General features: G+C 40.9%; 1 protein-coding gene across 2 annotated transcripts in view; it reads right to left on the bottom strand.

Annotated features, from left to right (window-relative positions):
• Nucleotides 1-2,007: 2,007 nt before the first annotated feature.
• rabep1 (rabaptin, RAB GTPase binding effector protein 1) overlaps nucleotides 2,008-27,837 on the bottom strand; it is a 50,316-nt gene continuing 24,486 nt past the window's right edge. The window contains exons 10-19 of one of the 2 annotated variants that reach the window (XM_031750292.2): nucleotides 26,757-26,861; nucleotides 26,530-26,646; nucleotides 22,345-22,443; nucleotides 19,613-19,753; nucleotides 16,541-16,730; nucleotides 16,401-16,412; nucleotides 10,781-10,836; nucleotides 6,593-6,691; nucleotides 6,163-6,279; nucleotides 2,008-4,006 (exon numbers count right to left, since the gene is read on the bottom strand). In XM_031750292.2, the coding sequence (XP_031606152.2) occupies nucleotides 3,905-4,006; nucleotides 6,163-6,279; nucleotides 6,593-6,691; nucleotides 10,781-10,836; nucleotides 16,401-16,412; nucleotides 16,541-16,730; nucleotides 19,613-19,753; nucleotides 22,345-22,443; nucleotides 26,530-26,646; nucleotides 26,757-26,861 (1,038 nt within the window). In that variant the 3' untranslated portion in view covers nucleotides 2,008-3,904. The remainder of the gene's footprint in view (nucleotides 4,007-6,162; nucleotides 6,280-6,592; nucleotides 6,692-10,780; nucleotides 10,837-16,400; nucleotides 16,413-16,540; nucleotides 16,731-19,612; nucleotides 19,754-22,344; nucleotides 22,444-26,529; nucleotides 26,647-26,756; nucleotides 26,862-27,837) is intronic. The other variant, XM_031750293.2, reaches the window with a different exon arrangement.

The following is a 27,837-nucleotide window of genomic DNA, read 5'->3' as shown; positions in this document are numbered from 1 at the left end:
TAATAGTGATGTAGCTACACACTGCACACTCAGAGCCTGGAATGAGGCGAGTGAATTGCTTTATAAGTGAACAGAGCAGTGTGCCATGTGGGCGGCACATTGATGTAGTGGTTAGCACTGCTATCTCACATCAGGGTGGTCCTAAGTTTGAATCCACCAGCCAGCGGAAGCCTTTCTGTGTGGAGTTTGGATGTTCTCCCTATGTGTACATGGGTCCAAAGACATTCATGTTGGATTAATTGGCGATTCTGAACTGGCTAACTGGCTGTCGGTGACAGTTTCTGCTATAAACTGGTGACATGGCCATCTTTCCTCCACCCAATCACCATATATTGGATTAGCAGAAGAAAATGCACAGCTGGAGTTCTTGTAAAGGTGTCCAAAGAGCATGGAGACCGGCTAAGAAATATACCCACTTGTCCAAAAACCTCTGGCTGTCAGTAGTGAATCAACAGTTTGGGTCACGTTACAAATTTGTGGAATGTGTCTGAGATGAGAGGTGTTTGTGGATGTCCCTCCAGGTCGCCTTCAAAGAGAAAACTGAAGGAACGTAGTTTAAATTTGGGAGCAGCGGTGCACAGTTTCTGGCAGTTTGCTCCTGAAATGCAGCTGAAGTGCTCGCAGTTTGTCGTTCATGTCAAAAAAATCAACATGACACTCTTTTACAGTGAAGCAAACTGTCACTCCACTTCTCGCCGACTTCTGTCAGTTTTCATGAAAGCAACACGATGAATATCTTCCAGCAGCAGCTGTCAGAAAGTGTTAGCAAATATACCCGTGTGTGAAAAGCACAAACAGCAACAAGACACAGACTTTAAAGAGAGAAGGGATGCATGCATGACAACCAGACCGTTTTTGAACCATACTCTCATATCTAAAGGGGACCTATTACGCTCTTATTTTCTCTCGTACTGTTATAATGATGGTTGCTCATATTACACACGTATCTACAAGCTCTAAACACACCGTTTCTGGCAGATTCGTCTTGTCTTGGCTCTGTCTTATGTCATGGTCAGCCTCACCCACCTGCTGCTCAAAGCTGGGGGCAAATCTGAAGAAACAGTGGCACTAAAAGATCTCATTTCAGACAAATGCAGATAGGCACTGTTTAAGTCGAACAAGTATTATTTTGACCATCCAGTCATGCAAAGCTATCCTACTCGGGTCTAAGAATAAAGATACAGAGCTGGAAGTGGGCAGAGTAGGTAACCTTTAAATCTGCTACTAATGGTGGGTTGTGAACTTTGTAAATAAATCCCAGTGTATGGTCTCAGCTTTTCACAGCAGAACTGTGACATTAAGCACGTTTGAATGTCAGACACTCAGAAGTGTTGAATGAGGTTTGTCTGAGGCTACGTCCACACTAATGCGTTTTCGTTTGAAAACGCATCGTTTTCTCTCCGTTTTGGCCTCCTGTCCACACTGAGACGGCGCTTTCCTCAAGGAAAAACGCAGCGTTTTAAAAACGCTCTCGAAAACGCATACATTTCAAAACGCAGCTGTCCCGTCGCAGTGTGGACACACGAAAACGCAGACTTTCTAAAACGATGACGTATTTTAGTCATGTGACCAAATAAACAAAGATAGCGGAGTGGATTATACAGCGGTTGTTTTGATTGCTCTCAATTTTGACAGCCCTAAAAAAGATGAATATCAGTTTTGTACATGCTCCAGATAGCTTTTCTTCAAATTCTTTAATTCTCACTCGCTTTTGCGCATCCGCAGGACTGGAACATTTTCATCCGATTCAATGTGGACGCACAACTGTGAAAATGACTGAAAACGCTAGTATGGACGCGGAGCATTTTCAGATGAAAACGCCGTTTTCAAATCTATCCGGGCTAGTGTGGACGTAGTCTGAGCGTTTAGAAACGAGAGGTCATTGGTTGGAGAGTTTACTGACTGAGAGGCTGTGTGCTCACGTCCTTTTTAAATCTGATATGGACCATCATTTACAAAAAACTAGTGAGTGAAACTGTAAACTCGTCAGGAAAGTACTTACTGAGATGAAAGGGACTGAACGTTTATTTTTCCATTGATTTCAACATTAGGCCTCAGGTTCACGCAGGCCTAGATACTGATAATGTAACAACCACCAGTTGTTAAGAAAAGGCTTCCACAACAGGTTGCCGAGTGTTTGCAGAAGGTTGGTGGCGGTCTCTCTAGGCCCAGTCATGCAGGCTTAGAGACCAGTCGGTGACGCCCTGCTAAACACTGGGTGCTCTGCAACCGGTTGGAAAATGGTTGGAGATTGCAGGCAGTTGCTAGCCTGAAATCGATCACAAAAAACTTCCTTGTGATTGCTTTGGTTGCTGGCAGATTGCCGTGGACGCAGTACTTTGCATGGATTAACACCGGCTTATCTGCAAACAGTCGTCATTTGCAGCAAGTAGCAACCTCCAACAACTACTTGCCAACTGGTTTGGAAACACATTTTTACCTAGAGACCAAGTCGCCCCCTGCTGGCCATTATGAAGACTGCAGTTGTTGTTTTTTTCCTTTGTAGATGTGGCAGCTAGTGCTAGCATTTATACGATTTTGGTTGTGTAGAACCAGCCAAAGTGATTTTTACTGACTGGTTTGGTGTTCTCCATGAACAACGGAAGCACCTCCATTTAGTAATTCTTGTTTTTTTTTTACCCAATTACACATAACCCACAGGTCACTGATGGTTAGCCTCTGGTGCACTGAAGTCCTTAGAGAGAAAGACCCCGACACTTAAAGGTGATTTAATTTAATTAGTAGCTTCAGAGACAACAGAATCCTCGTAGTGATGAATGAACTGTTTCTTTACACTTTAGAAAAATCACTAGTTGTGGGGACAACAGGCCTGCAGGCGATCCATCCATCACACCTTTAAAAAGCCCGCGATAAATTAAGATCTTCAGATGTACATTAAGGAAAGTCAAAAAAAGGAAAAGAATACCAGGAACAAAGTGTGTGTTAAAAGCCATTACTTTCCTGTTTTAATTCTGTAATTTCCCTCCTCACCTAAACATCCGTTTACCTGACATGACCTGGATTAACTAGTGTTTCTTCTCTTTAATTTTTTTTTAAACATGTTGAGAAACAAAAACACAAGTTTGAACGTGACTAATGTTTCTTCACTGTATTTCTGCAGCTTTAAAAAAAAAAGAAAAAAAAAGGCATCTGTCAGACACCAAAGAGCAACAAACAGAGCAAAAACACAGCAGAGGGTGCTGAAGACATGAAGGGTATTGCTCGCATTTTGTTACTTTCCACATTTTCTTATCCCGGTTAAATTATGTGCAAGTATTTTCCTTCCTTCATCGTGCTGCTGTCACAGAGTTAAAAATGACCAGAAGAGGGTGGAAATGTCACAGAGAGAAAAAAAGAGCAAGAAAACTGGAGGAAAAAGGAAAAAAAACCCCAAAACAAAACACGGAAAGAACAAGCAAGAGGAGAAAGGAAGCGATTATCAACCGCTTTGAGAACAGACGGAGGAAAATTTATGCATCCAATTATTTTCTATTTACCTGGAAAGAGAAGTCGCAGATGAAAAGTGCTTCAGAGGACGACAAACCTTTTTTTGGTCGAGCTAATACAGACAGTCGTATCTACAGTAGAAACAAGACAGACAGAACCCACAGGGAGAAGCACCTCCGCCCGCTCCCTCCGTCCACATTTAGTTATTTACATTTTATTTTTTTTAGTAGTGTTCTTCTTCATTATTCTATCTGTGGTGTGTTCAGAGACTTCTAATGTACACAAAAGGCCATGAGCTCCTCATGCCACGTCTGTCCATGTCCCTCCAAACTCTTCCCAGGTGGTTATGGGGGGGAGGAGGAGGAAGAAGAAGAGGAAGGGTCGGGTAATATGTTACTGGGTCAGTGAAATAGAAAGAAGGGGAAATGAAAGTGAAGGCAGTCGTCCTTCAGTGGTATCATGTCTCTGGAAGCTGATTGATGTCAGTCAAGTTGGTGTCATTGAGGATTACTTTGATTCGATCCAAGGAGTCCGCCTGTCGTATCCGCTCCAGCTGTACCTGAGGACACGGACAAACGGCGATTAATTCTCTGACACGGGAGGATTTCTCACACAGCACTATAATGCTTTAATAATCAAATATCATCTGAAAGGAGTTTTCCACATAAAAAAATGCAGAAAAGTTACTTTAAAAAAAAAAAAAATTCCCCCCATTTGTTCAGTCTTTCTATTTTTAGTACTTTTTAATGTTCTTTTCTTAATTATATGTTATTTTTGTACAAGGTTTATTAGTCTTGTGACGCTTTATTCACATATACATGGTTCATGTGTTTATTTTACAGGTGTTAGTAGCTTGCATAGCCTCACAGATCTCAGAACATAAATTAATGCAATTCTGTCAAGGTCTTTGGCATGGATCACTTATGAACAAGTAATCCCTTTGTGGTGGAGCTTGATGTACTTAGTTACCGGTACATCCTTTTATTGGGCAGGACAGAGGACACAGCAGACAGGAAAGAGGGGAGAGAGGTTTGGTCTAAGGTAGACTTGCACGAGGCCTACAGAAGTGCTGCAAGTCGTCATTTTTAAATATGAACAGCAGCTAATGTGAAAAAATGTGTTTATTAAGATTAAAAAACTCTATTGAAGCCTTTAAATGTAACTGACAAATAAAATCAAAAGAAGAGTAAAGTAGCTGGTGAGTGTATATTTGAGTAATCTCAATATTTTGTGTCTTTCAGTAAGTAATGTGCTGTCCAAAGTGTTACAAAGTCACCAGTTCTTCTATAGTTTGCTGTTAAATTAACAGTGACGTCACTAAAACATTTGTTTTCCTCTTAGTTTGACTGAAACAAAGAATATTTGCATTGTTAAAACTAACAGACGAAGACTGTGACTGAAGCTTGTGTTTGTTTGTTTTTTTTTAAATAAAAATGATAAAAAATGACTAAAACAGCTCAGTTGCTTGAGGGTTAAAAACAGCTGTGTACCTTCTTCATAATGCAAAGTCATTTTATGGTTTTACACTTTAACCACCTCGGCCATCTAAAGCTTTGCCCTGCATGCGTTTTATTTATTTTTACTTTTAGTTTTTCCAGCCCTCCTGTAGCGCCCTTAAACATGCTTCTTTTAAATGTTGTGCTACTTTAATAACTCACTTAGCATCTGGCCTGGGACAACAGCTGGAAGGCAAGCATTTGGAATATTTACAGCGGTGTTACAGTTGTGATACTGCAGTGTCTTGCAGCGTGCAATAGACCGCTGGTTGCGACCACAGCCACAGTCACTGCTCCCTCAGTTGTGGCTGCACCGGCTCAAGTCTGCACCGCTGTGTTTAGAAAGATAAGTCGAGCAGCTAACTCTCGAGCTCTGTGGCTGACCACAGCCGGGACTGACTGCAGATCTGATTGTGAATGCAGCCAGATGATGACAGCTGTCCCTGCCGCTGTGGCTGCTTTGTTTGTCGTGACTCGGGCTGACACGCCGACTACATGCAGCATCAGAAGCTGTACTGAAGCTACTGCGCTCATGAGGTCCTGTGGTATGTTTGTAATACATGTGCTATAGACAAACCACAGTTTACTCAGAAGAAACACACGTTCAGAACACCACAGATTCACACCAAGTTATATTTCAGGCAGGTAGTGTAAAAACCCACCAACTGTAAGCATGAGGTAAAACACAGAAGGAGGGGACTGCAGCAACCATGAAAACATTCCCCGTCATGACCTTTTGGGGGCTCTGGAGATTATCAGAATATTTGCAGGTAAAAAAAATTAGATGTAAATTGGGTAAATGTCTTAACTACAATATTTTCAAATAAAATCTAAACATGCTGCATTAAAATTAAAGACAGTATTCACTGTTTGTGATACATTTTCATAATGGTTTGGTATGTTTACTGGCTTGTTGTATTTTATTTCTGTGTTTATGTTTTTAAGACACTTTTTTATTAATAAATGGACGCGTTCCATATATTTCTCCTCTGATTTTTACCTGTCATAGTCGACTGAGAAGCTTCCAATACATACACATAAAGTTGTGGTCAGGAGTTTACCAACGTTATTTATATGCCCAAACAAAGAACCTGAAGCCAAGAAATAAACTCAGAAATTTTTGGTTTTATGGTTCTCCTGTTTGGTTGAATGTAAGCTGAACAACTCTAACTGGCTCGTTGGTGACCTGGTGGAGGTTAAACAGACAGTCGCTGCTTACCTGAAGGGTCTGAGAAAGTTTGACAAAGTCCTTCTGAACCTGCTCGCTGACGTCCAGCTCGGTCTGCAGCCGCTGGGCTTTGTCTTTCTCGTCGAGGACTTGACTTTCGAGTGCACTCTACAAGGACATGCGCACACAGGTTTGTTCAGAAGAGCTACACAGTCTCAGTATTTAAAATACTAAAGTGAAACTGGGCCTCATAAAGCTGTCGGTAAACTGCCGTCGTGACACGAGGTTGGGATTTTACTGTAATATGAGCTGCTTGGAGGATCAGATGCTGCATAATCTGTCAAATCCTGATAAACTGTATAAAATCCCACAACAGCCGGGTTAGATGACGATGATGATGTTACTGATCGAGTTAAAGTGACTTTTTGGACAGGGGTGGTTGTGGTGGATCAGCAGATAAATGTTCGTGCCAAACACGGACCTTTGCAGTGGTGAGCTCTTTGAGCTGATGCTCCAGGCTGATCCTCAGGCCCTGGAGGCTCCTCAGTGTCTCAGTCTTCTCGGCCAAACTGCTCTCCAGCTGCAAAAACGATGTAACACAAATAATCAGTCGACAAATAAGTAAGATGCAGAGATGCCGATAAAAGATCAAGGCAGATTCTATGAGCAGCGGTAAAATTAATAATAAGGTTTAAAGGCTTTGTTCATGGATTTTTGCCCACTGTAAACGACATCTGACCACATATCAGCACAGCATTATTTTAAGCATGTGAACTTTATAGCTCTTTATCTCAAAAAGGTCCTACATGTGCAATCATTGCAATGACTGAACAAATGATAATTTCTCTATTAATCTATATTTATTTATTTCAATAAATGCAAAATAATGTGCCACCTACAGGACGTGAGTGGGAAAGTACAAAGACATTTGCAGGGTAGATTAGCGGCTTTATGTGTTGAGGTTTTTTTGGTCTCTTTAGGGCAGGGGTGGGGAACTCCAGGCCTCAAGGGCCGGTGTCTGCAGGTTTTAGCTGTCTCCTTGATCCAACACAGCTGATTTAAATGGCTAAATTACCTCCTCAACATGTCTTGAAGTTCTCCAGAGGCCTGGTAATGAACTAATCATTTTATTCAGGTGTGTTGACTCAGGGTGATCTCTAAAACCTGCAGGACACCGGCCCTTGAGGCCTGGAGTTCCCCCACCCCTGCTTTAGGGGATTCCTATTGGCCTAACATCGGTAGAAAAGAGCTGCTGTGCAGATTTTTTGATTTAAACATGACCGTGCCTGGAGAAAAAAGCCTTTTTTCCTTTTTTAAAGAGTGCCTCAGAGTTCTTTGATGTTTGAGAATGTGTTTCGCTTGGAAAGAGCAACTCAAACAACAGTTCAAACAACAATTCCTGGAAGCAATCTTATTACAGGAAGCGCTATTTCTTAAAAACTGACCCAAAACAAACATTTATCTTCCGACTGTGTGTGTTATTTCTCAGCTATGTTTGTTTTGTCTCACGGGGAAAACAACACTAGTTTGTTGCTAACCTTGCTTTGTTGTGTCACCCTATTTGCAAGATTATAGATCATATCTGCAGGGTTTCCCCCCTGTGTACGATCTGTGTGGACTAATCGGTCAAAGCCGATCCTCACCATCTGGAAATCTTTTGAAATATGAATTGCTGTAACGTATTTTCTTTTGATATACAGTGCTGTCCAAAAGTCTTTAGCCACCCCTTATTTCTTTATAGTTTGCTGGGAAAATGAGAAATAGGTGCAAACATACCATGTAAATACAGTAAATACAGTACATAAGGGAAATTCTAACTTTTTGATAGCTTCAAAGTCAATATTTGGTGCGACCACCATTACTCTTCAACATAGCTTCAACTGTCTTACTATAGCTGTCTTTTAATTTCTTTAATTAGTCTTCGGGTATCTTTCTTTAGGCTTCTTGAAGGACATTTAAAGCTCTTCTTCGAATGTTGTCTTCCTTTTTTTCTACCATCTTTTTTTAGAATGGCTACAGAAACTCACTGCATATAAGACCTCGTCACTGATTCTTAGTCTAGTTCTTGTGTAATTTAGTATTCCTCTGTCTCAAATGCATCTCGGGTCCTATGTTAAGGTCTTTGCTGGATTTGGATATGACTTTCAGATATAACACATGCTGTGGAGGTTGTTTTTTGGCCCATCACTTCCTCTCTTGTGCTCCACTTGTCCAGTTTCCTTAAATATTTTAAACTACACACTGCAGACAATCCTGAGATATGCCAAGTTTACAAAAAATACCATTTATGCCTGTCAAACTGTGTTATCTTGTGAAACTGCTTCTCTGTGAAGTTGTCTGTATACACAACGTTCATCATCCATTAATTTAGTTTTAATTAATTTTTTATACTTGAATAAATGAAATCATTCCTTTGAAAATGATCAGGTACAAGGACTGGACAAAAAATGAGTGAATAAGCAGCTAATATCCAACAAAAATTTTGAAAAAACCTTCAGAAAGCCTGAAAAACGATTGTGCAAAACCCCTTGAAAAACAATTACAGGGAAGTCTGGCTCCATGGAAGCAAAATACAAAGAAATGAGAAAGAAGAAAAGGGAAAGACTCTGAACCAAGGAGGGGGGCGTAGGGGTACACCTATCACCATCTTACAACGCTGTACAATCCCCTCTCAGTGAAACGATATTCATGGCCAGTGATCAATGGTCATGACTAGTGGTGCAATGGATCACTGTTGATCCCTGATCCGAACCGATCCCACTCCACGGTTCGGCAGGCACGTGATCCGAAGATTCGAAAAAGAAACAAAAAGTATATGTGGTATATGTGGTACGTATATGTGGTTTCGCTTGACAGTCTGTCATGTGAAAGTCATGGCCAGCACTAGCGGTCCAAGTGGAAGAGCAGAGGAGTTCGTGGCATTTAAGCAGCCCTTTGCTGCCCAATCCAACCGGGCTAAAGCTATTACAAAAGCTACTGGGGGTGTTTATAGCTGCAGATATGAGGTCGTATTCCGTTGTGCAAAACAAGGGGTTTAAACATATGACGAACGTGCTTGAGCCACGGTCTGATATCCGGTTGCGCGTCCACTTTAGCAACAAGATCGTCCGAAACATGTATGAGCAGAAAAAGTCTAAAGTTATGGCTGAACTGTCCCAGGCATCTTCTGTTGCCCAACTACAGATGGGTGGACCTCCAGAGCAACGGAAAGCTACGTGACTGTGACCGCTCATTATACCACAGTGGAGTGGTAGATACAAAGCCCTGTACTGCACCTTAATTTGTTTTTATATAATTGCGTGGAATGAGTCTTGAGTTTGTGTTTTTTAATGGGGGGGAAAAAAATGGTGAGTTAGATTTTTCTTGTCTTTTTTTCTTCTTTTTTGCTGATCCGAAAATTGATCCGATCCGTGACTTAAAACCGTGATTCAATCCGAACCGTGGGTTTTTTGATCTGCTGCACCACTAGTCATGACATTTAGCACCCTACTGTTAGGAAACCGTACCAGTTTCAGTCGTTGTGCAAATGTGCTGTTTATAAGTTTGAGCAAACCTGCAGTTAGCGAAGACTGAAGCAGTCACTCAGATGAGTGACAAAATGCAAAAAATTCAGCTAACGTTTGCTCAGGTTGGATAACTGCAGTAAACTAAGGCATTAATTTTAATCCCTCAGTCTGCACGATGCGCTGCAGGATCCGAGTTATCTACAGAATCTGAAGACAACGTTCATCTCTGCTAATCCTTCCTGAAGCACCCAGGCCTGATGACTTCATAGTATAAAACCCCTAAATACCATTTTTATACCTTTCTATTTTTTAAATGTATTTATTTATACATCAGCGATGATACACAGTTACATTGCTGCAGTTAAACAAAATGCAACTGATACTAGAAGTCCTATGTACTTTGCAACAGCTAATTTGCAGACCTTGACCTTGGTTAGAGTTAGAAGACCTCAACAACAAAAACAATGACAGCAATAATAATAAATAATAACAGAAGTAACAGCAGCGACTACAAATAAATAGAAACAATCAAGAACAACCATTAAGAATGACAAAAAAAACCCCAATTTCAGTGATAATGGATTTGCTTCTCTTTAAGTCATAATTTTGCTTTTGCATTAAAAATGTTAAAATCAGTTAATATTTTTTATTTAAAAGAAGACTGACCAAATGGTTTTTTTACATTTTGGTAGCTTACAATCCTCATTAATAGCTCCCCTTGTGTTTACTTCCTACAAAGACAACTTCAGAGTATCTCAAACAGGAAAGGTCAGGCAGTTAAAAGAGTTTCTCACAGTTTTTTCACTACATAAGTTACTCCAGTAAAACTGGAAATAACGTTGAGGAGTTTGGTGAGAGTGAGTCAAACAGCGAGGAGGCTTTATAAGTAGCTTCTCTGTGGGTTCACCTCTACAGGTGACCCCTTCTATATCATAGTGATTTGATCCAAGTATTGATCAGTGCAGCTTTATTTATCAGGATGAGGAGAATGACCTTCTCTGTCCACACACAGGTTAGATTAAAAGAGTTGCAGATACATGAAAAAAATAAAAACCTGTGCATTTGTCCCACATCTAGATTAGTATTATGATTTTTAGCATTATTTGAAGCACATTATCCAAATCTTTTTCCTTCACTGCATGACAATTTCACAGAAGACGTACCTGTTCCTTCTCCGCTTTTATTCGCTCCAGCTCCGTCTTCAAACTGGAGAAAGATGCTGTGGGAAGAAGACATCATTAGAGGATCACGCGGCGCTCATCTGAATCTCAAAGCCCAGATATTCTCTCTGGAATTATTATGAGATCCCCTGAAAGTTATGAATAATGCAACAAAGCTGCTTTGCCTGGAGCTGCTGTGTGTATTGAGCTCAAATGAGCACACAACTAAAAGAAACAAACACCACAAGCATAAAACACTCCAGCTGTTAATAACTACACTGACTCGCTGGCCACTGACAAGAGAACCGGCACCAAAAATCATCAATCAAGTGGAAACACTTGTGTTTAAATAGAGATAAACCTCCTAGTACGTTTTAAAGAGTGTGTATTTTCTTCACTCTAAATCTCCCAGAGAGAGAAGTCTAAAGCAGCGCAATGCAAACAGTTCGGTTTTACAACTAAAACAGGACATTTAGTTTTATCAGTCAACAGAAAATGAATTAACGACGAGCCCTTTCATAATGTGTACACGAACCAGCTGTTAATACAAACAAAATAACATGAATATTACTGGGTCTCTTGCTCTAAAGCATTAATTTAGATGTTAAATATCTCCTTAACCTCTGAACTTAAGCATGACAAGGGATAAAGTATCCATTAAAACACACTGGGAGGGGGGGAGCAGCTGTCATATAAATGTACCGTATTTTCAGACCATAAGGCGCACCGGATTATAAGGCACATTAAGCGAAACAAAACAGTCAGATAAGTCAAACTTTACTCAACTCATTCTTCTTGCTTCCTCCACTTCCGTACCATTGATTCATTAATGTTGAATTCTCTCGCAGCTGCTCTATTCCCATGTTGTTGCAGTATATTAATAACTAACCTCGTATTGTGGATGGATTATCTCAGTTGTTCTCCTGACTGAAGTTTGGTCTGTTTACAGCATCCTGCCATGTGATTGCATTTGTCCCTAACCATCGGGAACCCTCACGTTAACTTTTATCGAGTGGAAAAAAGTTAGCTTATCTTCCAGCTTCACTGTGTTTATGCTATGCTAACAGAGCTGTATCGCTAGCGGTCATGTAGCACATCATTATATACCAGCTAGTCCAACTTCAGTAACCCTACAAACGTCACTGCTGTTTAGTTTTCTGTCTTTATTTATGTTGAAGTGATAGCAGAGCTGTACATTTTATTTTTTTCAGAAATCTCTCAGTCAGAACATGCTATATCATGTTTAGGTGGAAACTAGCGAGCTAACTTCCCGCTAACTTCTAACTCCGTTAAATTTAATAAATTCTGTTTTCATGGGTGCCTGGATGTTAAACTTAATTGTTACACCTGGTAAAGCAGCCACGCTGATCATTTTATTAAAGATGAACGAATTTAGACAGTTTTTAACTCTCAGTGATGCCAGTGTTCGTTTGACTTTCGGACCTGAAGTGGAAGGAGTTTTGGACCCAGATTCCTCCGCGAGGCTCCTGACTACGGTAGCCGTAATGCTCCGACAATCCATCAAGCGGTGCGGCTTCATAGCTTACCAAAGTCGTACTAAAACATTTTTTGACAGATTTTTGAGTGCCATGTACCACATAAAATCAATTCAAGGTCAGCAAGCACAACCAGAATTTATACATAAGGCCCACAGGATTATAAGGCGCACTGTCAATTTTTGAGAAAATTTTAAGTGCGCCTTATAGTGCGGAAAATACGGTATTTTATTTTTAAACGAGAGAGATGATGTGTAAAATGTATTTATGACCCTGTTACATTCAGTAAATGATTGCTTTTTTAAAATATGCTTATCATTCCTGCACTGTTTCCTTCATCTATGAAAGATATTCTAAAATATTCTAATGCCATGACTTTATACACTCTTTATGGAAAACGGAGTTTGTGCAGACAGCTCCACCAGACATTTATCCTGTAGTTGGCTGGCTTAAAAGGGAGGTACTCCCTGAAACTGCATACAGAATAAAGTGTTACGAAATTAAATCAAATGAAAGAAAAAGCAGTGGGTTTGTCCACAGCCTGTCACAGCACGTACCTCAGGATATCTCTCCTCTTTGCTCTAGGTCTGTTAGTTATGATTCACTGCAAATCATCACAATGCTATGGCTGCAAGTACAAATGTTTTTTTAAAAAAAAGAAGAAAATCACAAGTTTCTATGACCGTTGCCACATCAATGAAAGAATTCCAGTAAAAACTAGAGAAAATTCTCGTGATACGGGCGAGGGCTTTGCCATATCATCCCGTTTATGATAACATGTATAACTTCTAATGGGTTATCTTGTAAAATGAAAGATATAGCAACACGAAGTGTTTACATTCCCTAGCGCAACAAAAAAACAAGCACAGATACATCTGAGAGGGAGAGGAGCCCCTCAGCTCCCAACGGTGACTCCCAAAGAGAGCTGCTTTATCTCTGTGAAGTGTTTTTGTAGGAAGAAAACGGTTTCTGTTGAAAGGTGGAAACACAACAACCCTGTTTCACCACTTCAGCCCTAGTGGGAGTCGTCCCTAGAGAGGGTTGTTGACCCACTACTTATCATGTGCCTCATCATATGAGCCAAGGTGTGGGAAAAAAAAAAAGGGAGTGGGGCATTATCAGCAGAGGATTCGGGTGAAATCATTGTGAGATCTTGCCTCACCCTGTTATGTGACTTGTTGAGATCAACTGACACAAGATGTGAGTGGGCGTTAAGTGTAACCAAGGTAACATCCAACCCCACTTCCGGAAATCCAATTATTGTGGCGGGAATGAACTTGGTATAAGTTCCGGGTCAATCTGCTGCATCTTCCCTGCTTCAAAGCTACTGCTGTCTGTGGTTAGCGTGCTTGTCATAAGTTGACTAATTACTGACGCCATATCGCTTGACAGTGTGAAATAACTCGGCCAATTCATTCAGTATTGTGCCTCCACTCGATCTACTTGATGGTGAGTCGGTTACTTTGTTTGTTTGTTATAATTAATGAAAATGCGGAGCCACAGTCAAAACACCGGTAAACTAACGCTAGGCTAGTGAAGCTTAAGTTTAATTATTGGTTTTATTTATTGATTACCTGTTGTTTTTGGTTTTTCACTATGGCCGAATGTTAAATTAACACTTCCGGAGTTGAAGGAACAATTTGATTTTTGTCCGTTTTGGATGTTTTTTGTTACTTTTCTAATTGAATGCCAAAACAGCCTAACTTAAATTCCTTCGAAATTATTGAACTTGTTGCACAACACATACAATTAACGTTGTGTTAGATGTTCATTAGCTTTATTGCTAATTTACTTTACTTTGATGGGACCCATAAATATATTTGCATATAATATTATTTGGAATGAAATTCATTACAAGAATGAGATGTTATGACTTGTTGGTTATTGGTTTATTGGTTGTTGTATAAAATATGGCATTAATTATTTGACGTAGTTATTTATAGATTTATTTATTTTGTGATGGCAGTAGAACGCTGTTCCAATTTAGATGTGAATGCTAATTTATGTTTTTGACCTTGTTTAGGTCAGGTTTTTTTGCCGTGATCAAAGCCCTGATCAGGGTGGGATGGCGAGCCACCCGACCACCCCTGCATTGCTGTAGGACCAATATGAACTAAAGCTGGACTTGAACTGTTGGAACATGACCTATTACAGGTCAACTGAACTGAACTGGACTAAACCTAGTCCCACTTCCTTTTGGGACCAAATTGGTCACTTTGCAGTATTATTATTATTATTATTATTATTGTTGTTGTTTATAATATATATGTTTTTTGGTGTTGTATCTGTCTATAAAGTCCACATTACCATAACATACATAATATATATTTTTGAGCTCTATTTCTGTTGTTTGTGTTTTATTCGCACACTCAGGCTCCGTAGTTGAAGCTACTTCTGATTAGCTTATTATCCATCAAGCTGCAGTCAGGTGCCCTGGCCCTTTACTGCGTTACATAAGGTGTCAAAACTGGATTATAGGTGGCAGATAGTTCCCTCTGTTCACGGATGGTCACTGACAGTGGACATAGATGGCTTCTTTCACTTCTCTTTCAAACCATCTGTATTCTTTGTCCAAAATATGAATACTGGCATCCTCAAAAGAGTGACCTTTGTCCTTTAGATGCAGATGTACGGCTGAGTCTTGTCCTGTCGAGGTGGCTCTTCTATGTTGTGCATTTATGAAGCGGCTGTTTGGTTTCTCCAATCTAGGAGGTCTGCTCTGCACTGCACTGCACAGTCCAGAAATGGCAAACTATTAACCTTTGTATCTTCCCTAGTGAACTTTATTTTTCTTTCCAATGAGTTGATGTGAACAGCGAAGGCTTTTACTCTTGGGTTTCTCACACCTTGGCTCATGTGATGAGGCACATGATCAGTAGTAGGTCAACGACACTGTCTAGGGAAAACTCACACTAGAACATCTTCAAGGAGAGGTCCACTCACTTTTCTTTCCAAAAATCCTTCGAACACCACTGAGTGCAACCAGGCTATGAAGGCACACGAAGAGGAGATGCTACTAAAACTACACAAATGACTCAATTGAGCATCACTGAAACCACTCTATACTCCGTGTAACAGGATGTAAATATTGGATGGAAACTAGTGATGCAGCTACGTGCTGGAAAAGACGACCTTCAAGCTTGGAAAGTTTGGCCAAGATACAACACCCAGGGTAGAGAATACTTTTCAAAGACGCTCCTGCCTGCGATGTATAAAGCATGCCAAAACAAATCAGCAGCAACGCCATCAATAATTTATCTTAAGAAATATCATTATTGGGCACTTTACTTGAAATATTGTGATGTAATTCTGAAGGGACAACAACAACCCCTAACAAAGACCGATAATTTATGGCAACATTTTTGTGATTAAAAACATCACGACGACACAAACATACTGCTCGTTCACTTGAAGGTTAGACATCCTAGTTTCAGTAAACTAGGCGGTGGTCAAGGACAACACACAGCAAGGTACATTTTTCAAATAGCTTAACAAAACAGATAAGGCCTCAGTCACACAGGCCTGCAGACCTGTCAGCGACCATCTACCAACCATAAATCACAAGGGAAAAATTAGTGTCCTCAGACCAGTTGCAAGTGGTTGCAGGAGGTTGTTGGCAGTTGCTAGAGGACGTGCACGGTGCTCCACCAAAAACCTCCTTGCAAATACTTTGGTTGTGGTGACAAGGAGTTTGCATAGAAAAAAATGCAGACTTGTGTGCAAACCTTTGCAAACTACTTGTCAAGCGGTGGTGAAATTGTGAGAAGAGCGAAGCAAACCTTAAGCAGAGAGTATTTGCCTTCAAAATAAAAGCTGTATCTTCTTAAATGTTTTGTTTGGTCAGGCACAAATTTTACGTGAAGGTGGATGTTTTCCGTTGTAAGTTTTTTTGGTACACCACCCAGCACAATCACCAACCTATAGCAACCACTTGCCAGTCAGTCGGGGGACTGGAGGTTGCTAGAAAGAGGCCAACTGGTCTCTAGGCCTGTGAAAACTACATTAAAAACATGTGAGGGGAAAGCATCATGTTAAATGCTGACTGCATCATTAGTCTGCCAACTAAGTCATCAACGCACACACATGCAGGTAGCTAAAGTGAGCTTGTTTCAAACTGCTGATCATACCTTCCAGGATGTCTGAATGACAAATGGGGAAAAACAAAAAACAGAAATGGAAGATCGTTTAAAAAGGTAGCAGTTAAAACACAAATACACACCCTATTGCTGATCAATGACTTAAATACAAGCTGATCGTTCAGTCTCACCTATTTCCTCCTTACATCCCTCGATCTCCAGCTGCAGAGTGTCCTCCAGGTTCTCCTTCAGGCACTGCTCCGCCTGGATCTGCTCCTTCAGAAACAAGATCTCAGCCTTCAGCTTCTCCTCTATGTGATCGGCCGACGTCCGTAACGCCACCATGTCCTCACGCAACCGCAGCACCAGTCCCTGGAGCTCCTGAAGAAGAATCAACGAATAACTTTACAGCCACCAATGTGGACATCCCCGTCACCTCCGTCTTTTACACAACATTTTCTTTTGATGCGATGCGACTGTTCTGTAGGAAATGATCAGAAAACCTTAAATATCCACGGTACCAGTACACACTTCTATTCATGTCACAGACATTAAATTAGTGCTGTTAAAAATATTATATATACCCCTTCAAATTAAATTCATACAGACGTAAATCTTCTGTATGAATGAAGTTACGAGGGCTTAAAATGCTAGAAAAAAGTAAAATTTCAGTCACTCTGTATGTATGTATGTAAAACATGATATATGTAAGATGAAGGAAAACCACTTCACTTAAACTAAAGTTATTGTGTATAAAAAGTGGACCAATTCTGATTGGGTTAGATGGGAACCTTTATAGTTGGTTGAGTTTATATGGAGTTACTCAGTAGTAGCCAGACAGAGGCATACTCTCCTGGGGGCTAATTTGTAACCTGAACACTGTATTTCTAAGATAAGATAAGATAAGATAATTCTTTATTGTCATTGCACAGTCATACATAGTACAGTAGTACAATGAAATTGGAAGTTCTACCATACTTTGCTGAGTTATTATGGCTGAAAGGACTCTATTTCACTATGACAAGTTTTATAAACCTCTTTTGGAGTACTATAAGCTGCTGTGGCCTGTTTTGGTTTCTGATAAATTAATGAACTTCTTGCATCATATTTCTGATTTGACAGATACCTGAAACAACACCTGCAGAACCCAGATTTATCCAAGCACGCATGAATGATTAAAACAGATACCTGTACATGATCGTAAGCCATCGCTTGACGTCTGAGACTGTTTACATTTGTAAGTTATGTGACAGCTGGGAGAGAGAGCGGGCAGTTAAATGACTTGGAGCAGCGGTCTAGACGTCCAGCTGTCAAAAAAGGAGACTCAGCTGATGTGGCGCTGATGGGGTATGCGCTCAAAAACCACTCAATTATTGGGCCACTCCTCCCAACCCCCCTCCGTTAATGGTTTTTGACTGGATGGTGCTACAGATGTTTCTGATTGTGGAGGTTTTTAAAGACACGTTTATGTTTAAACGATGCGACTTTAAATGCCTCTAGCAGTTATTGCAAATTAACGAATGCAGTAATGGATATGCACAAGGCTTTTGAATGCATAAATCTGCCTCTGCTCTCATCATGGCGAATGCTTAGAAGCACATTTAGAAGTGGAAAACCACTGAATGAATTGCCCATCACATTAACATGATTTCTGGTATCCAACAGTAGCCGAATAAGAATGCACACCTACTATAACTGGAGGAGGTCTGGCTCTCACAGAGCAGATTTAAATGATCATGTTTTAACCACCAACATGTTGCGAATGTCACAAGATCATCAGCCTCCGCTAAAACATGAGTCCGCTCTCTTTTGTAATGCTGAAGAGTAACTCAGCGTGAGGCTGAGAGTAACAGTGTGGGAGGAGATGTGTGTTAGAGGCGGGAGGGCAGCCCACGGACGTATAATAGATTTATGTGTGTAGCAGACTTTTTTTTCCACCTCATCAGATCAGCTCAAAGTAAGCACCGCTGCTGTTAATCACTGAATATGAGCTGGTGGAGCCACAGAGGTGTTACCACTGAAGCAATTAGCCGAGCGCTTCACTGCAGGGATTACTCTGTGTCACTTTTATCGCTGTCTGTGGTGTGAGAGCAGACAGAGCTGCTCACGCTGCGACAGCTTTTAAATGAACAGTTGACTCTGCTGACCGAGAGCAGCAGGCTGTGAAGGTGCTTTTATATTTAAACCCTGCATCATCTGTATTCTTTACCAGCTCAGGCTGGATCGAGATTATTTGCTTAACATTTGGAGAAACCCGGCGTAAATGTGCAGGAACTTCATAAAAGAAAAATTCTTAGTCTGTCTTCTTAAAACCTGGCACAAGGTTTAGATTTGAACATCAAGCAGCAACATCCAACCAGCTGATGTATTAAGAAGCACCGTCCACTTAAAGCACTTAACAAATCTAAGACAGGCTCAGATTTTTGCAAGGTGATTTTTTGGAAGGGATCGTTTTGGTTCTTTAGCCTTTTGGTTTAATAAGTGCAGTCGAACTAACATTCACCGAGATATCTGGACTCTTCAAATTTCAACCCAATACTTTTCCCCATACAGAAACTGTCTTCAGCAAACCAGCGGTGATTGAGAGCAGATGATAATGTTGTTCCAGTATTTCATCCATACACTCTTATCCTTATCCAGGTTCGGGTCACAGGGTCAGAGGTCTAAGCACAAGCGCAGATTCCCTCATCCCAGCCTCTTCTTCTACCTCATCTGGTGGGGGGAGGGGGGCTAAGCCAATCCCAAGTAGATCTTGTTAATCTCTTTAGCAAATCCTGGGTTTCCTCCCGGGTCCTCTCCCAGTAGGACATGCCCGAAACACCTCACAAGGAGGCATCCAGGAAGCACCATAGTTATTTGCCCGAACAACCTCAATTGACTTCTTTCAAAGTAGAGGAGCAGCGGCTCCATTCCCTCTTGAATGCCCGGCTCCTCACCTCATCTCTAAGGGAGAGTTCAGCCACCCTTCAAACTAAACTCATTTCCCCTGCTTGCATCTGCAACCCCATTTTTTAGTCATCACCCAGAGCTCATGATGCTAGTGATGGTAGTGATCTCGTTTTAGGAGTCAGAGAATACTGTTTGTTTGTTTGCTTGTTTTTTGTCAAAGTGCAAAGAACTGCACAAAAGCTATAACCATGAATAATTTCAGAGTAAACAAAACTACAAATCTAGACTTTAAACTGGTCTTTGGATGCCTCCTTTCAGACACATTTCAGTAAGTTCCACTGGAGTGTTATGGATGGTGCCGAGGCTTCACGTACTTGAACAGTAGTGGGCATTTGGAAGTCTTCTTGCTGCTGCAGTTCTAAATGCAGCCTGTGCTTCCCCTGCAGACTCTCGTTGTCTCTCTGTAGTCGACTTAGCTCATCTGCCACCTGCTCCCTGGACTTCAGCAGCACCGCCTGAAACAAACAAGCACAAAGAATAAATCATCTCGTCATGTGTCACTTTTTTTTTTTGGCGTCTCCTGCCATATGAAACCATCAGCCCGTGAACACATGTGAAGAGTGACTCACAGGCCAGTGTCTGCTTTTAGAGCCACCTCCACCCAAATCTCCCTGCAACGCTAATATTCAGCTAGGTGTAGCTCTATAAATGAATTTATGACGCCAAGACTTCTGCACATCAAAGCCACCAGAAGCAAAAGGGATGCCTCTCATCAGTGGAAGACAAGACTGTTTGCAAAGTCTTTCAAGTTACTTTGATGCCTGTGCTGATGCAGCTTGCAGAGGCACATTCATTATTGAGAATGCTTCTGTTTCAGGTGCTTCCTGCTTTTTCTTTTGGACAATAAGCTCGGAGAAGAAATGTACCTTGCTTAGAAATGCACTTCACATATTGACCCAGATTTTTTTTGCAAAACCTCTGTACATGAGCTGATATGAAGATTCGGACAGATGTATTTAAATTTGTAGGGACGACAACTGATGTTGCATGTTTATTCAAATTTACTTACAAAAAAAAAAAAAAAAAGAGCAATCTGGGAAAACATCGGGGTGATTTAATTACTTTTCAGGGTTTCCACTTGTGAATATAATGCTTCAATATGTGGATCGGATATGCGTCTGATCCCGACCTAGAAATCATTGACCGTAGGCTACCAGAGCAGAGAGCTAACAGCAACTAGACATCAGTGTGGAGATATTTTACGCCTGCTACACTTTTTCTTTGTATGTTTTTTTAAATTAACTGCAAACTGTGGTCGAAGTGAATCAACGTGAGTGACAGGCTCAGATGAGACAATGCTTTCTCTCACACTCTCATTACGTTCATGTAACACTTGCAGGAAGCTTTTAGAACGCTGACAGTAACATAACATGCTGTCAGCACCTCGCACAATATTTCACTTCACTTTCTTGTGTCTCTTGTCATCTCCGCTCCACACACGGTGCGTTTATGAGGGCAACGAAAGAAGAAACTAACAAGACCGTAATTAACATCCGGATTCAGTTCATTAAAAGATATTATTATACTAAGAAATACCAGTTTGATAAAATGGATTTAGTTATTTGTGAGCAGGGATGCACTGATTCAATTTTATCTGCTGACATGGACTCAGTCTTAATGTTTAAAGCAACACCAGTCTGAGATTCAGCAATTCTTCATAAAATAAAATCAACCACAAATACATCCAAGAATGTAAATTTATTGAGTTGGGTTTTATTAGTGAGAATAAAGTGAAGTAATAAATGACAACGGGCCCAGGATCCATCATAATTCACTGGTTATTGTAAGGTGGGAAATGCAGAGAGACAGTGCTAAGGCTGTTTGTCACTGGTTGGCTGTATTGTCAACAATTAATTCTGTCTTGAGCACAGTTTGGGTGATCATTGTGTGCCAAGGTCTCTAAAATCTGATCGATGCTGTAGGAGGAGCAGCGATTCTTGTGAACTGTGGAGGGTCAGATGGATGCTTTGCCACAGTACAAGCTCATTACGCTCGTTACGCTTTGCAGGCATCTAATTTCACCAGGATTCTACACACTGCTGTTATTTACAGTCACACCAGCATCTCAGTTTCCTGCACATCCTCACACACACACGCCGGCATGTGGAGCTGACATAGAGAGCAGAAATTAAATAATGTTAATCAAGACAACGACAACATGTTTGTTGCCTAAGTGTCGTAAAAGCTTCCCAGCAAGCAATACACAGAACCAATATAACCAGAAAGTTTTTTTGATCTTTTCAGTCTTCTGATCTCACTGTGACCACAATCTGCAGCGTTTTTTTTACTTGACTGCAAACACACAAATAAAAGCTGCTGGTGCAGCGGATGTGAAATACCACCAAACTGTTGCTGCTTGCGGCAAATTGTCACCTATATCTGATCCAACCTTTTGGACGTCACATTGGATGAATATCCAGTAAAAGTCTGCTCTATTGTGACCAAATAACACCTTGAATACATAATATTCATGTGCTGACATTTCTTAATCATTCAGGATTAAACTGGTTATTAAATAAGCAGTCGGGTAGTTAACTGGTTAGTTTAACTGATAAATGTTGTGCCGTACTTCAAAAACACTAATATTTTTGTTTTCAACCATTTTAAATCAAATATTTTGGGGCTTAGCACTGGTTTTGATTGGGCAAATATTGGGCCTTTTTAAGATTCAGTGCTGACTTAACACTCTTAATTTTACTTAGTAATGCAAATAACAGTTTCTTCAGCTGTGCACTTTTGCTGCAGACAGGAGCAACTTTTTGACACTGAAGCAAAAGATCCTTTAGCCACAAGCTCTGTCACATCAGCAAATATTTGTAGTTGGGGAGGAACAGTGAAGTTACTTCTGTAGAGGCAGAAAAATGCAAATCCAATCATTAGTGCCTCTGAGGTGCAATTCAGTCGGGCAACACGTCGAATAAGTGACCGAGAGTCTGTTATCTGAGCATTTATTTGAATATGTGCAGACTTGCCAGAGCTGATATTAAGATCCAGACACAGCCGGCAGGAACAGGCGACACAGCTCACAAATGAATATGCTGCTCACCATCTGTTCCTGTGTGTTCCTCTTAGCGTCACTGAAGGCTTGCTGTAGTGTGCTGAGCAGTGTTTCTGATTCCTGGACTCTCTGCATGAGGCCAGATACCTACAACACACATGTACAAAAAAAACCCATCAATAAGACAAAAGCAAGCAGGCCACAGTTACACAGACATGCAACAGTTCTGCACAGGGCACAAATTACTTGAAATAGTGAGATCATAGGTTCAGGAACTAGAACACTAGTTCGAGCTAGCTGTGGGCAGTGCTGCACTAAATTAACTTCTGGTTTGAGAAGTGACAAAATGCATTCACACACTTTGTTTTTTTTTTTTAAAGTTTGTGGTCAATGTGACATGTTCTGCAACAAGAAAATAATGAGGTTCATGTAGGGGCAACACAGAAGCAACATGCCGCTCTCAGGTACACTGCAGGATGGCTGCACAAATGCAACCAGATCTCAAAGAACAAAGAAAAAAAATTATATTTCTCCATTACTTCCTGTGAGAAAACTGCCTTTCCTAAAAACTGCATTTTTTTTTAGAAGTAAACCCAATAAAACACCTTCATACTGAAGGCAGACAGTGTATTTTCATGACTCTCTGAAAAGTGCATACGAGTGTGCAGAGAGCATGGCAGCACAGTTTGTTGAACTGATTTGCTGGAGGCCTGAGCTGCACCCTGGGGTGCGCAGAGCAGCAGCGTTAGATAAGAAAGAATCCATTATCTCACATCATCTGTGGGCAAGTTAGCAACAACAGTGTGTTCGAGGATATTAACAATGAAGGGCGATCACATCCGCTCCACTCAACACTTAAAAGCTTCCCTTTTCTCATTAGGGCAGAGACAGTTAAGTAATGAAGCAGATTCTGGGAAAGCTTTTCTACATTACCGCTCTCATGTTTTCTTAAAGTGTGAGAACATTTGTCTGAACCAGTAACATCTAGTGATGTGTAAACGTTTTGGAGATACTGGATGCCACATTTCTACATAGCCTAACTGGTAACACGGGTGGAAAATCTCAGTGTAGAAATGAGTTCAGTCAAAGTGTTTTTGAGGCCACAATATGCAGAATATCTGCGGGGCTGTTATTAAGCAGGGATGAAAGTTGGAAAACGTGCCATGGAAGCTTTGACCCAAACACATCTCGTTCAGAGTGATGCTGCAGTTTTAAGTAAACAAAGGAAATACACTCGATATAACAAGTGTTAAGTCATATCTATCACTTATTTAATTCAAATGTGTGCGAACTCCTCTTTATATGTATGCAGACATAGTTCGATGCGGAGGCTACCCAATCATGTGATCAGTGATGATTCTCAGGCAGAACAGGGAAAAGGATGAGTTGCTGCTTTAACTGGAGTAGTTTAAGTATCTCCCAGGGTGTTCCTCACAAGTGAGGGAGGGGTGGAGCAGGTAAGCAACATACTGATCGGTGTAGCAATGATGCAGATGTGTTGTGGTGAAGAGAGAGCAGAATAAAGGCGAAGACGTCAGTTGATTGATTCGGTTACACCTGTCGCCACAAGCAATGGATACCGAAGGAATCAGATAGTGGATAAGATTCCTCTTACAGGTGGCTGGGCTCTCGCTTACTGAGGGGGGGAAAAAAAACGCTAGTAACCACTCGGTAATTAATATATAATCCAACAGCACAAGCCTAAACGCCGGTTACAATGTCGGCCGCTTACGTTGGTTACATCGTAGGCTCTACAAAGACAACCCAGAGTTTGTTTAATATACAGCACCATGAGGCGACTATTAGCAGAAAAACATTAGTCAATCACTGACCGATCAGTCAAATGAGACAGTAAAGTCAACAAAACTGAAGGTTGAAGGTGTTCCTCAGGGCTCAATAGATTCATACCAAACATTTTCCCTATAATTGTAATGTCTGTTAAATTACCCAAGAAAATTATACAGAGAGCAATAAGTGTTAAGAAATGTAATAACATTACAGTGCCAGCCCTGCAAACCACCTGTAAACCACCACCTCAGTGTTGTAAAATCAAAGATGCAGTTGTGGTTCTTCTCATCATCGCACTCACAGGACTGAATAAAGAGGTTAAAAGCTTCAGGCTCACAACTGCTGGTCATGCTGCTGTTGCCCTGGTAACAGATGAGAGAGCTGATGGGACTGGGCATATAGAGATACAGATGTATAAGATTTATTTGGTCAACAGGGGGTCTACAGGTATACAGAAGTTAAATTTAGGACTTTTTAGGATCTTGTACATGAACAGAAAAACACGTATGAAACTGACTTTCTGTGGATCTGTGAATGAATATCAATCAACTACAGTGACAGCAACAGTGAGTATGGGTGCCCTGGATTGAGCAGGTGCACGGTGCTAAACTGTTAAAAACTGTGTTTCACAGTTTCATTGCCGGTTATCTCTCCTCCCGCTGTGGCAAGTCATCCAAACATCAAAGCAGTGCTGATGCAAAGCTGCACCACCTGCACACAGATGGTGCCCATTTTATCACACAGGATGTTAGCACCTTCACATGTATCAACACATTACTGTTCGGAAGTACTAAACTTCCTTTCCACTGAGCCAATGCACTACACCGAGGAAGACGGCCTTAATAATTATACAGTAACAACATTTTTGGTGGTGACACTAAATAATTTGAATAACTAGCTTCAACTAAGGCCACCTGTTGCCTTGTTCACAGTAGACCTTTCATCTTTCTTATAATAATCACCTAAATCAGGGTCACTAGTTTTTAATTACTTCGGCGAGTTCCTGTTTCCAAAAGTTGCTTTCTGAAGATATTATTAACTTATATTAATACGTATTTATTGAGTAGATCCATAATTTTAATTTAATAATTTGCTTTACTTTTTATACATTTTCTTTCTCCCACTATTCTAAATGGTAGCCTGTAAGCTCATAGTAGAACCCTTTGCTCTCACATTGCATCACTAAAAGTGACTGTTGTTGTGATTTGATCCTACTGAATACTTCCTGAGTTGCTCCGGAGGAGATAGCGGGGAAAAGCCAAGAGTAGGAGATAAGAAGATAAACTGTTCCAGCCATTGTTAGCTGAGAAAATGGGTCCTTTTACAGCAAGATGGATGGAGAGCTAACACTGTCAGTGTGTCTGATGTGTTTCATGGAGATGTTGCTAAACTCGCACTTCCTGGACAAACATGTGACTGTAGCTGGCTTCAGGGCTTTTTTTGGGTGGACAGCGATGTTAATTTGAGCGATGAAGCAGACGTCATCTAAGTGACTGTGGCTATGGTGAAAGCCTGTGGATAATGAGTGGATCGGACAACCCTCTGCACCACTTACTGGACATGCAGCAGAGCACATAACTCCCTCTTCTCTTTCCCCTCACCCCCCTAGATGGCTACCCCTCCTTGAACGTGCGTCGTGTGATCTTTGAAGTCTCAAAAAGACAAAAAAAAAAACTAAACAAACAGCAGCTACGTGTACGCTGATTGCTGACTGGCTGAAAAGTTGGCTTGAACAGGAAAGAGATTAAAAGTGTCATTCACCACAAAGAGGAAGAAGTGTGGAAAAACCCCACCAATGAGCTCAGACAGAAGGTGCAGTGGGAAGTTTTTGCTAGAAAGAAATTCTTAATCTATTATGATTTAATCTAAAGTTGTGTTTTTGGCACTGCCTCCAGCTGACCTCACACAGCCACCACATGTAGACGTGTTTACAAAGCTCGGCACAGCACCAGTGCCATGCTGGGACCATTAAACTGAAGAACTTGCTTGAGCTGTTTTAGATTTTTCTTGAGTATGACAGCTGGGATAGCCTCCAAGACGATGGCTGGATGGAAATCCAATGAAAGTAACGTGTACGTCAGCGGTTAAGGCATGAATATGGACTGCTTTTAAGTAATTCAGCAGCCTTTTATTATGTTTATTTGCAGATGTGGTAAATGTGGAAACTGGCCAAATCTCTGCTCTGTTGGCTTTGTCTGTGAGAAATAATCCGCCAGAGCTCACACCAAATTTAACCAACGAATGAACAAACACAGCTAAAAGCAACTCAAATGAATCCAATTAGACTTCAAACGAATGATTTTTCTACAGTAATTATTCTAATGTCATCAACTCTGACTTGAGTATGACACACTGGAATAAAAAGGGGGTTTAAAGTCTTTAAATCCACACGGACATCAGAACCAAGAGAACTGCTTTGGAATAATAAAGTCACATAGTCCTGACCTTAGCAGCGGTTTCCTCGTTTCCTGCTTTGACTGAATCTTCCAAATTCTGCTTCTCAGTCATCGTCCTCTCCAGCTGATCGTTGGCCTGACGTAGCATCACCTGCAGCTTCTTCACCTGTAGGACAGTAAGAATGGAGAACCCCTCTGATGAACATTGCAAGTCAAACCTTAAATATCTGCTTGATGTGATTAAAAAGCAATGGCATGAAAAAGAAAAGCCCGAACCTGATCTCTCGTCTCAGCCTCCTGTCCTTGGATGGCCTGAAGCTGCTTCTCATAGTTTGAGCACATGTCGCACCTTCGTCCGAGCTTCCTGCCAGCATTTTTCAACTGGCGACAGATAAACAAGAAACCCATGTGATAAAAAAAACTACTTAACAATACTCAATAACGATGCTCAGCTCTAGGATGTAACAAATTTAGACTTTGTTATGACTGAAAACGTGAAAAAATGAGTCTTGCAGATTTCACAGAGGCGACGCGCTAAGTGGAGAAGGCTGATCTCCTGATATCCGTCAGGATGCTTCAGTCGGAAGCTGTTTTCAGCTACTCCCTTATTCACGAGGGGTCGCTTCACGGCAGGTAGCTCTCATGTATGACTGTATGATTTTTACACCACATGGCTTTCAATGCCCAAAGGGATCTGCCACGGATCTTTCACTCGCTAGGCGACTGTGTAAACGACTGCACTATTGAGCCACAACAGACTAAAAAACGTAATTAAGATTAGTGCTGTCAGCGTTAATCTCGTTAAAATGACGTTAACGCCATAACCGCATTAACGCGGCAAATCTCCGTTAACAAGTTAACGTGTTAGCGCGGTTAGCTCGTTAACGCCGTCCAGCCCCACACACGGGGCAATCCACGTTAACTCGCTAACAGAGATTTGCCGCGTTAATGAGGTTATGGCGTTAACGTCATTTTAACGAGATTAACGCTGACAGCACTAATTAAGATCATTAAAAACATAAAGCAGGTGAGGTGGCCACACTAGTCATCTTATATTCGCTGTTCTTGTTTTATTACTACATTTAATCAGCCATGTTCATGGTGTTCAGCGTTTATTATATTACATTATCACCATCATTTTACTTCTACTGTATTTTAATTAGATTTTAAATTACTGAAATGTTTGTTTTGTCATATTTTATTAAATTCTATTTCTATTCTGTGTATTTAAGCTTTTTTTGGAGACTGTGCTGAATTATCGATCTTTTTAAGCTTTCCCAACTTTGGGGAAAATTTGAAGAACAAGGAGAAAAATGTGTTTTCTTTTCTCAATGCTGGGAATTAAAAAGGGAAAAAA

This window comes from Oreochromis aureus, linkage group 10 (assembly GCF_013358895.1).
Source record: "Oreochromis aureus strain Israel breed Guangdong linkage group 10, ZZ_aureus, whole genome shotgun sequence".
Lineage (NCBI taxonomy): Eukaryota > Metazoa > Chordata > Actinopteri > Cichliformes > Cichlidae > Oreochromis > Oreochromis aureus.
This window is presented reverse-complemented; position numbering and strand designations above follow the sequence as displayed.